The 11,398-nt window shown below is 35.9% G+C and overlaps 2 protein-coding genes across 5 annotated transcripts; one reads left to right on the top strand and one right to left on the bottom strand.

The window, feature by feature from the left end:
- Positions 1-687: 687 nt before the first annotated feature.
- Positions 688-3,662, top strand: LOC102594113 (uncharacterized). The gene has a single exon (XM_006347885.2). The coding sequence runs from the start codon at positions 879-881 to the stop codon at positions 3,330-3,332; it is 2,454 nt and encodes an 817-aa protein (XP_006347947.1). The 5' UTR covers positions 688-878; the 3' UTR covers positions 3,333-3,662.
- Positions 2,762-9,826, bottom strand: LOC102593348 (putative late blight resistance protein homolog R1B-14). 4 transcript variants are annotated; one of them, XR_001473500.1, is made up of 4 exons: positions 9,329-9,826; positions 5,405-7,631; positions 5,062-5,169; positions 4,708-4,994 (listed from the first exon to the last, which is right to left on the bottom strand). XR_001473500.1 is itself a non-coding variant. In XM_006347884.2 (3 exons), exons 1-2 carry the CDS (start codon positions 9,764-9,766, stop codon positions 5,409-5,411), a joined length of 2,661 nt encoding a protein of 886 aa, XP_006347946.2. In that variant the 5' UTR covers positions 9,767-9,826; the 3' UTR covers positions 2,762-2,844; positions 5,405-5,408. The 4 variants fall into 4 exon arrangements, 3 of the variants coding, with proteins under 3 accessions (XP_006347946.2, XP_006347945.2, XP_006347944.2); XM_006347884.2 differs by lacking the exons at positions 4,708-4,994; positions 5,062-5,169 and adding an exon at positions 2,762-2,844; XM_006347883.2 differs by lacking the exons at positions 4,708-4,994; positions 5,062-5,169 and adding an exon at positions 3,189-3,255 and having other exon boundaries at positions 9,329-9,824.
- Between the last annotated feature and the right edge of the window lie 1,572 nt (positions 9,827-11,398).

Below are 11,398 nucleotides of genomic sequence, written 5' to 3' on the forward strand. Positions count from 1 at the left end.
AATGATACTTATTAGTAAGTTGTTTTCTTTAGGAAGAAGGTAATAAGATTTTATCTGTGACATTTTCAAACATAAAACAAATTGATAAGAAATGCAGGAGGGACTATGTGTAATGCCAGTACAAATTTTAAGTTTTATAAATGATTTCAAGTGTTAATAATTGAATATTAAACTTGACATAGGGAAAAAGCTTAAATATATTTTCAAACTTTGACAAAAAGTTTATTTACCTCATCGTAAAAATTTGATCTATCTATGTATTTTTGTTGAGAAAAGGTTCATCCATGTCATTAATTGTAAACTTAAAACAATTTCGATTTTGAAAAATCATTTTTTTACACGTAGTCAATTATGATTTGATCACGTTATTAATTAAATCATTTTTTAAATATAAAAAAAGCTCAAATATATCGTCGAACTTTGAGAAACCATTTGACTTATTTTGCGATTTCAGTTAACAAATAATGATATGAATGAGTCTTTTCTTAAACGAAAATAACATAATGAGATTAAACTAAGGACATACTCAAAGTCCAATGATGTATTTGAATCTTTTTCTTATATACTATAAACTTCTTAATATAAATACATAATTTGAGCAAAAGTTACTCAATTCAATCATCCATCTTTTCTTTTTTTTGGTTACATTGTCGATCGCAATCACCGCTAAAAATGGACCTTTGCTTGATAATGGAGAGATAGAAAACCATAAAATAATGACACCTTTTGATTACTGATGTGCTGTCTGTTTCTTCTCTCTCTTTCACACAGTAGAGTGAAATATATACTCTCTCTTCCACACACTCATGCCCTTTTTGTCTTTCCCTTTGTTGTTAAGTCTTCCTTTCTTCTGCTTCACCTAACCTCCAAAATCAACAATGGCAGCAACTGCATCTACAGACTATTCCCAGCAACCCCATTTTGTTGTTCCTCAAAGAGCTTCAACAGTGAAGCAGCAGCAGCATTTGGGTAAGTCTCGCTCTGACATTTTCTTGAAATCTGTACTAGTCATGATTGTTCTTGTTGTTGTTCCACTCTTTCCTTCCCAAGCTCCTGACTTTATAACTCAAAGTATAGTAACTCAGTTCTGGGAGCTGTTTCATCTTTTGTTCATTGGCATTGTTGTGTGTTATGGTTTGTTTTGTAAAAGAAGTAGTAACAAGACTTATGCTGAAACACATTCAAGATTTGATGGTTCAGATGCATATGGTCCTGGGATGTCTAATGTAGTTTCAATCTTTGATGATGGGCTTGAAAATTATTGTGGGTCTGATGAGAAAGGAGTGATCCCAAATTGGGATTCTCAATTCTTGAATCATGAGGGTAGGGAACAGGAAAGGTTTGAGCTTGTTGGGGGTGAAAGAAGTAGATCTTTTTCAGATGAAAATGGGGATGAGATTTTATGTGGGTCTGATGACAAAAGAGTGATCCCAAATTGGGATTCTCAGTTTTTGCATTATGAGTACAGGGGTCAAGAAAGGACTAATCTTGATGAAGTTGAGAAAAGTAGAACCTTTACGGAGATAGGAGGGGTCGAAAATACGGAGGTGTTTAATGAGAGGGAAGTAGCTCAAGTTTGGAATTCACAGTACTTTCTTGGTGAATCCATGGTGGTTGTTGCCAATGGAAACTATGGGGTTGAAAAGGTATCCCACATTGACCATAAACCTTTAGGCTTGCCCGTTAGGAGCCTGAGATACAGAGTTAATGCTGAAAAATCTGAATTTATTGTTGAAGATACTGTTAATTCAGGGGGTTCGTCTGGTTGTAATGGTTATGAAGTTAGTGAGGAGAAGATAAGAGGTATGGCTTCAGTCAATTTGAGGAGCAAGTTTGAGGAAGCTTCTGGACCTCGCCAAGTTTCATGGCGCTCGAGGTCTCAGAGGAGGGAGCTAGAAGAAGTGAATACAGTTAGACTGCCTTCACATTCTAGACCTCACTCAGTTGGACAATTGGAGTTTGGGTATCTCAAGTCTAGGTCATTCAGTAAACCGGTATCCTCTCGGACTAGTCCTACTTCTTGTTCACCAACTATTACCTCACCTTCATCCTCTTATTCTTCAGAAAATGAAAGTGGAAAAATGCCACACTCTGAGCCACATTATGCATTTGAGAGTATGCCCATCTCAACTTCACAACAGACAGGAGCATCCGTTGGAGAATCAGCAGTTTTAACTTCAAATGTCAAACAATCTAGCAATGAGTCATGTTCAGAAATGAATGTGCTGCTGAGAGATTACTATGAAGAAGATGAAAAAAAGATGAAAATGTATCCTTCCAGCAGAGAAACATGTCATGTTCAAGGTCATCCACATTCTAAGTCCCACTCTGCTGGAGAAACAGAGTTTGAGCATCAAGAACCATGGTCATTCTGGACTCGAGTACGCGCTCAAATTATTCCCAATTCTTCTTCACCCAGAAAAATCTCACCAATATCCTCTGCTTCTCCAGGGATGCCAAACTCCAGAAAGCAAGACCTTGAGAGACTCAAGAATGTCAAGCCTCCACCCATCCAAGTTAGTCATCCAACAGCGAGATCAATGGATGATGCAGCTGCATTTGTTGCTTCAAAGGCTCAACGATCTACTGTTGGTTCTTCCTCAGAGTTTGATACACTTCGCACATCTAAAGAAAAACTGAAGGATGTTGCACCTGTGAATGGTGAAGCAACATATCATACCTCAAAGTCTCGAGCATTTAGTATTGGTTCTTCTTCAGAAATAACCATGCAGGAAAGTTCAAAAGATAAATTGAAGCATGTCAGCAAGGATCTTAAACAGGATTCTTCGTACACACGAAAACAAAGTGTCAACTCCTTGGTCTCGGACATGAAACAGCCATCACCTGTGAATAATTCATCAAGGGGAAAATCAGTCAGAACATTTAGATCCCGAAGAAGTTATATTGATAGATCAAAAAGAAAGGTTGACTGTCCAAAAGAAGGTGGAGACGTAAATGAGGTACGTTATAATCAATTTGACACAACATCATCCTTGAAATGCATTAATCGAAAAGGGGATTCAAAACCACCCGTCAATTCCAGAGAAGGCATTCTTGACAACAGTGGGCCAATTCCAAGCTCAGCATTCTTTGAAAGTGAGCCTGAAGCAAAGCAACATTTTACGAATACAGACATTGTGGAGGCCAAGGAGAACTCAGAGACTGTGCTAACCAATTCTCACACGAGTTCAGATGAAGAAGCTGACTTTGACCTTGCTGAAGATATGGATCTAGGAAGTGAGGTTGATAGAAAAGCTGGTGAATTCATTGCCAAGTTCAGAGAACAGATTAGGCTTCAGAAAATTGAATCATTTCGACGGACCAGTGCTTAGTTACTAATACTCTATCCTGAGGTGTGTATAGTGATTCTAGTATGCTAAAGAAGGATGTCTCCCCTTGTTTAGTGGAAACTGTGAAAATTGATCATTTGTTTATATGTTTAGCCTCTGTTTGTGTAAACAAACACTTGGAATGTTATTAGAAAAAAAACCTGCTCAGGTGTCTAGGAGGGACGCGATTTCTTGCATCCTTCCTTTCTTGGAAGAGAAATCCGCATTCTACTGGAAAACTATCTTTAGAGTTTTCCATCATTTTAACTTTCATTTACACAGAATTCATGTAACCTTGCGATTCATTATTCAAGATTATGTTTTGTTTATTTTCATCTAGATATATTCTTCAAGAAGAATACATATCCACAATTGAGTCATCTGTTATTTTCATTATACAAATAACAGAAAGATGAATTTCCCAAACATTATCATCAGATTGCTGTCACAAATATGTTCGTCTCCTATTGTGCTGCAACTGATTTTTTTAATTCATAATTGCATTAGTAGTATTATGGGACTGTCATGTTCCTTCTCTATCACCATCCAATTGTTCCTTCCCCATCTTTTCTTCATCTCCATCATGCTTTCCATACTTGTTGGTCAAATCCTCATAAACCAACAACATTGCATAGAACAACAATACAATAAAAGCTAAGGAGATAAGATGTGTGCATGTTAAGCCGTTTTGTCAAACAATATGGAATCACTAGAGGTTTTTGGCAAAGGTAATCCACTTCATTGATCACTATGCCACACCTTTAAATGCTGGATTTTCTTATCGACTATCATCCTCAAGATATTATGTTATCCAACGTTTTTTATGAATATTATTGAACATAAAATGTAAGAAAAGCTTTATAAGGAAATCCAGAAATGAAGCGTTTATACATAACTCAAAAGTCTAAAGCAATTAGTTTTTTTGGGAAACTTTAGTCCTTCTATTTTTGGAATTTGATTTAGCTTGTTCAGATGAATGAACTTGAATTTTGTAATAATCATAGACTATGCTGTAAGAAGCAATTTGATGAATGGTGAAACTAGATGTTTTGAAGTATTTTCTAGAATTGATTATTTCTTGTAAACAATGTACCAAGTCATTTTTATTTTTTTTGATATTCTACTTAGAGGTAAGCAGTTGAGATGATTACACGATACAACAAGAACATACCTAGTGTAATCCCCAAAAGTGAGATATGAGGAGGGTGGTGTACACGCAAACCTTACCCCCCCACAATCAAATGCCTCTAGTTATAGATGACAGTATAGAGAAAAAAAACAATCTTTGAAGAACCAGAAGTGCTGTTTAAATAATAAAACATGATCAAATTGTGTATGAATCAAAACAAGTGACTATTGTTCTGTTGTTGTATCTGAATGGAGAAAATTCAGAGTGGTATAACTTATAAGTATCAATGTCTGAGATTTCTTGAACGTTACATTTGGTTCTTATTCCTCGGCTACGATGGCACATTGCAGCCACAATCAATAAAACATGAACACACATCAAATACAGTAAGAAACCAAAGAGTTACAAAACTGTGGATCAGTCGTTCCACTTATGAAATGCAATTGGCTTCGCTGTTTGAGCAGTGAGCCAAATGAAGCAAAAACCATGCGCGCCAACCAGGCTGGTTGAACCAGCAGCATGCGATTATTTTAGACCTGTACCAATAGCATGGTGTAAGTTGTTGACGAGTAGGTCACAATGGAAAAAAAATATGAAACTCACCAAGAAAAATGGAGGAACATGTTACTACCAATTGAAGTTTTATCAAAAGCCATAAGGTGAGATAATTACTAAATGCAACCGAAAATCCATAGGTAATTTCACTAGCATCTGTCATAGCAAATGGAGAAAACATGCATAAGCTTATCACCACGATTTGATATTACGATTACTATTCCAAATGATGTGTAAATTGTTACTGGATGCTCCTATCTCATGCTACTGGCTAGTATTTTAACAAGTTATAGGCTCCTTGGGAAAGGGGAGATAGCAGATAATTAAACATTTCTTTTGGAATACGAAGCACAAATCAAAGAGATTGATGTTAAGGGAAGATTTAACTAACCTTTCTAAGAAGCTGTCTGTACATCAGAATCAGGAGGGAATACAGAAAGCTCGAACTTCTGGGATTTAGCAGTTTGCAGCTTGTTTTTTTTGGCTTGTATCTCTCGGGCAGATTTTGCTGCTGATTTGGTGGAATTTTGCAAATCCATCACTTGGAGGCTGCGTATATCGGCCAGGCCAATGGGGATCTTCTCAAGTTTATCACATGATATGTGAAGATGTTTAAGTCTCGGGAAGTGATCACCGGAAGCATTCCAAGAAACTAAGTTTGCCCTTTCAATGCATAACACTTCTAGGAAAGGAAAACCTCCATCATTTAGTTCCCAGTGCTCTCCCTTAAATGCATTGTCTTTCAGCTTCAAGACTAGAAGGTACTCCAACTGTTTCAATACAGACATATCATCCCACTCCAACCAGGTGTCTGATAAAGTCAGCCTCCTCAACTTAGTTGGAAATAGAGATGCTGGAGGAAGGCGTAATTGTGTCTGATCAGTCTGACCAACATTTATCAGCTTCAAGTTCTCAAGACATTGCAGCATCTTAACATTGTTGAACAATACGGGCAGACTTGGTTCCAGTAGCTTAGCTATTTTTCCACGAATGCCCAGTTTTTTCAACTTTGGAGCCCTCGAGAGAACATATTCAGTGCAGCTTTCTGGTGCAATTGTGGAGAGGGTTTGCAGGCTTTGATTTACCAAGGTAGTCTTACTAGTTCTGGGGTTAGCAGGTGTAGGCAATTTAGCAGACGTGTTGGTGTGCAGATGCCTCAGCCGGGGCATGTTCAATATGTCTGCTTGAATATCAAGGTTGATCTGTTGTGTGTTGACAATGAGGGTTTGTACGTTCCAAAGTTTCCCAATATCTTTCGGAAGGACTTTAATCAAGTCAAATGAGAAAGCAATATACCTCAGATGATACAATTGAAAGAACTCCTTGCAAAAGCGATTTATTTTGATGGATTCAGTATCAAACACCCTTAGCAATGGAAAGGCTTTTGATATGTTTGCACTGAAAGTTGGGGGAGTGTCATTTTTTTCTGGAGAAAAACATAGGAATGACCTAACATGCTCACCAGAGGGCTTCATAGAAATGAATTCCACAACAGAGGAATGAATGCACAAGCGACGGTGGGTGGATACATCACAAACAGATTGCTCACCACCGAATTTTACTTCATGGAAAAGATTTTCCTCTGTCGTGGCCTCTTGCCAGCAAAACTCATACAACATGTCATGAACACGACAAGTTTTGATCTGTCGGTCAAGCGTCCTTTGCATTACCATCACTAAATTTCTGTTTACGAGTTCATTCAAGTATTCCTCTGCTTTACACTCAAGGGATAAGTTCCCTTCGTACTGGATGAACCCTTCCGCGATCCATAAGCGGATCAATTTCCTGGCAGGGATTAAATAGCCTCTGGGGAATGTGCCAAAGTATAAAAAGCAAGCTTTCCAGTCATAAGGCAAAACATCATAACTCATCCGCACCAGTTTATTACAATTATTTGGCTGATCTCTATTTATGAAATATTCGCCCACACTCTGATCCACTTGCTCCCATTCCTTTATTGTCTTGCCTTTCCCAATTAGAGCTCCTGCAATCACCACAATAGCTAGGGGTAGTCCTTTACACTTCCTGGCTATGCTTTTTCCGTTTGTTTCCAATTCGGGGGGACATTTAGCTTTGTGAAAAGCTCTTTTCTCCAGTAAAATCCAACTTTCTTCATCAGTCAGAAATTTTAAATCATGTGGACTCCTATTGCAATGTTTTGCGACTTTGTGATCTCGAGTAGTCAACAATACTCTATTGCCCTTGTCATTTTTTGGGAAAGCAATCTTGATACGATCCCAAGCATCTGTCGACCAGACATCATCCAAGACAATCAAGTATTTTCCTCCTTCATCCAAAATCTCTCGTACCTTATGAGCTAAATCCGTTTCAGACATATCACGGCAATTCTTGGTGTTTCCGGTGAATTTACTGATGATGTTAAGATATAATTCTCTTGTCTTGTATGATTGGGAAACATAAAGCCAAAGTCGAGTAAAGAACTCATACTCAATCTTCGGATGCTTGAAGATCTTAGTGGCTAGTGTAGTTTTGCCAAGACCAGGCATTCCAACAACTGGAATGACCTCTAAATCACCTGATCCTTCAAGAAGACGATCAATTACCGTCTGCGCCTCATCGTCAAAGCCCACCACATCATCTTCCTCAACCACAGGAGGCTTTTAAAATAGCAAAGATAAAGATTAAACATATGAAAGTTAAGTAACATTGGCAAGAAAAAGAACATACAACCAAAAAATATAGTAGTATTATATTATGCATTTGTGCCGGCAGCAGAAAAGGATAGGTCAACTATAGCAGCACAGTTGGATTTTCCAAAGACAGATCAGAACACTAACATTACAAACACTTAAGGCATGGCTATTATAATAATGTACAATCGTGTAAAACCATACATCCTCATTTGTTTGCATTAGGTAGGAATCAGAATGGTTCAGAACTTCGGTCTATTAAGTGCATTTGTTCGTATTAAGATTTAAGCACACTAGTATTTGATTTGAATAGCTCTTAATTATTTGGATCTTGAACGAAATCTTAATATCATTGAGATATATTTTTGTGTGATAATTTTCACAATCACTCTATCTATATGATCACTAGCTACCACCAATAACCAATTCTGTCATCGCAATCATCATCAAACACCACCACTGATGTCAACTACAACTTTCATTCGCTAGTACACTTACCATCTCAATTATTATAATTATATCAACTGTCATCACCGCCTCCACCGCCACTATCATCATTGCAGTTAATCTCTACTATCAATCACCCATCATGCATCACAACTAGCACCGCCACAAATTACCACTAACATATTGTGGAGCATCACACATTCTTTAGCCACCACCAAAAAATAATATCAACCAACTTCACCATTACCACTACCACTCCCACCATTACACCAGTTACTACAACACCAACCACCTCCACCATCATAACTATCACCATCACCATAGTCTATTGATACTCACTAATACCAATCATTACCACCATCATCACTACAAATCATCTCCAATATTATCAAACATGAATGGTGCATTTTTTTTAATTAAGTAATAATTTGATTTTATTTAAATTATATATTTCTTTTCTTTACAAATGAATAAATTATGCATGTGTTTAAATCTAGAAACATATCTTAATCATTCAAAGGTTCATTCAAATCCAAACAAAATACTCATTTTGTGGATATGTTGGCTAAAATTCGTTCTCATATAAAATTGATATTTCACTATCGTTCTATGAACTTTTCTTTTACTTTGTTAGGTATCTTCCTGTCTCAAAGTACTTGCAGGGCTGCAGAGCATGTCTGAATTGTCTATCTTTAAGCACTACATTGTCATCTACGCTCGCTCACCTTCATTCGAACTAAGATTTCAACTTTATGTATTCTAGATTTTAAAAAGGTAACTTCAAAAGGCTAACACGTAGTAACTAATTTAATATGCACATATATTTAATGATATATTCAATATGAATACACAGTTTAAACAAAAGCTATTGAGTTCGGTTGAATTCAGCCACTAAGGATACTACTCCACTCATTGCCTCAAGGTTTTGGGTTAAATGCTCAAAATTTTTGATACCGAACAGGTAAGTTCTCTCATACTTACTAAGTTTTAATTTCTTTAAGTATCTAATAAAAAAATCTTTATTAATTTAGCTATATATAACATATCAAACAAAAACTGATAAGGTTTCTCATGGTCAATTTGGTTTCAACTTTTAGATGATCTGAACTAGTCGGATCAAATTAATAAATAAACCCACACACAAATATGGGCGTGCTGACCGGATCCTTATATTTTCATGAGCGAATTTTGTCGAAATCAAGGACTTGAAGCAATACCTGTCTCTCTTCCCCACTGTTGAGTGAATCATCATGAACTTGAAGTGCCTGAAGGTCATGTGCGTTATTTTGCTGAATTTCTCTCATTCTATCTCTTATACCTTTAATCTCCACAGCGGCCTCCCTCACTCTTTTATAATGTGCAGGTTTATGAAAAACCGCTTTAAACCCTTTATCCTTATGATTCTTAGCTTCGATTACAAATTTATCAATAGCATCTTCAGCATGATTCACCACTTTTTTGATACTCTTCACTAATTCTTTCAGAACTAAGTTTTCGCTGCGGACCATTGCAGCTTCCTTAAGAAAGGCCTTGAATTTCTCCAAATCATCATGCAGATTCTCGATTTCATCTTTAACTCCTCCGATTAACTCCACATTGTCCAGCACCAATTGCTTCAAGTTCTCTAACAGAAATTCCACCCCCACATCAACCATATTGTTTTCCTTTCTCTCTTTTTTTTCGATTGATTTTTTGGAGAACGAAAGAAAATATTATGTGCAAAATAGGCAGTTTGTTTGCAAATAAAATTAAGATTTTGCATTTTGGAAAGTTGACTTCCATAAAATTATTATTGCCTTGCTGTTTCCTCTTTGTTTACTTGCGTCCTTTTCTGAATTTGGTATTAACTATTACCTATTAGCATTTTAAAAGTAATAATTTGAAAGATGTCAACTGTCTTCTTTACAATTTCAACTTGATGCAAGTGGATTAAGTTCTCTCTCTCTCTTTTTTTTATTTTCTTTTTTTTGTTGCCTAAGTTCTAAAGCAGAAATTAAATACAGAATGTAAACTGTTCAAAGAAAATAAAAAATAATATATAAATAAATATGATGATAATATATGATATATAATAATATGGTGATTATTTGGGACTTTAGTAAAAAATTTAACACAGATATTAAAATTTCTATCAGTTGATGTGTCACAGTGTGGCCTAGAGGGTCGCATTCGTAAAGAGGGGGACCAGACCTAGCCTCCACAAAGGCGAAAGTCAGTCAATGCTAACTTTCTGCTATTGTGAGAGTCCAAGTCACAAAAAGAGAGGTGACCAGCTAAGGTTTTGCATGTGCTAAGGTTTTTTCATATATGTTAGGTTCCTCAATTGTGACTATACAATTAATATTAAAATATCAAGTTTCATAAGTATATATAAAAAAAACATCCATTTAATAAAGTTTTTGAGGAAAAACTCTCGGTTTTAAATTCAAATTGTTGAAATTTCAATCTAATATTCTAGGTACTAATTCTCTAAACATTTAATGAGATTATACACTTTTTGGTAGGATTTGGATCGTGAAAACTAGTGATTTTAAGGGCTTAGGTTTAGACCTTATAAATATAGAATTGAAAAATTATTAATTTGACCTAGCAAACGATATCAAAATCTAATTTTGATTATCAAATTGGACTACATAGCTTATAAGTAAGGGATAAGTCACAAGTACCCCCTAGACTATGACCGAAATCCCCCTGAGCTTTTTTTTTTTTTTGTTATTTTGTACACCTTTTGTCTTACGCGCGTGGCACACTCCGTGACTCCACGCAATTGAATCGCGTGAAAGATATTTGGATGCCATGTAAGCCAAAAAGGTGCACAAAATTACAAAAAAAGATGGGCTAGGGGAGTAATAGGACCTTAGTTTAGTTATGTGTGTCTCTGAGATTTCGGTCATAGTCTAGGGGAAACTTCAACCTTTTCCTTATAAGTAACACAATTATGCAATCAATTTCAAATTTCAAACTGTTGATCCAAGGGGTGGAAGTTTATCGAGATTGATTTTGACTCAAGAAATTCTAAAATTATGGGATAAATTTTTCTAGACTAATTGAACATGTTATTCATAACTTTGAATATATTTAAATTCGTTTATTTAAATTTTTGATTTAATAATATTGACATTATTTTAAAAAGTAGTATACTACATAATTTGGCATTCATGTGCAACGCACGTGCAATAAAACTAGTTTGTTAAAATGGACGAGTAAAAATAAATAAATGTAAGGACCAATAAACTGAAATGGAGGGAGTACTTTGTAATATTTAAATTTGGCGATATCTTTTTGTA

The sequence above is a fragment of the Solanum tuberosum genome, unplaced genomic scaffold (assembly GCF_000226075.1).
Source record: "Solanum tuberosum cultivar DM 1-3 516 R44 unplaced genomic scaffold, SolTub_3.0 scf00095, whole genome shotgun sequence".
Lineage (NCBI taxonomy): Eukaryota > Viridiplantae > Streptophyta > Magnoliopsida > Solanales > Solanaceae > Solanum > Solanum tuberosum.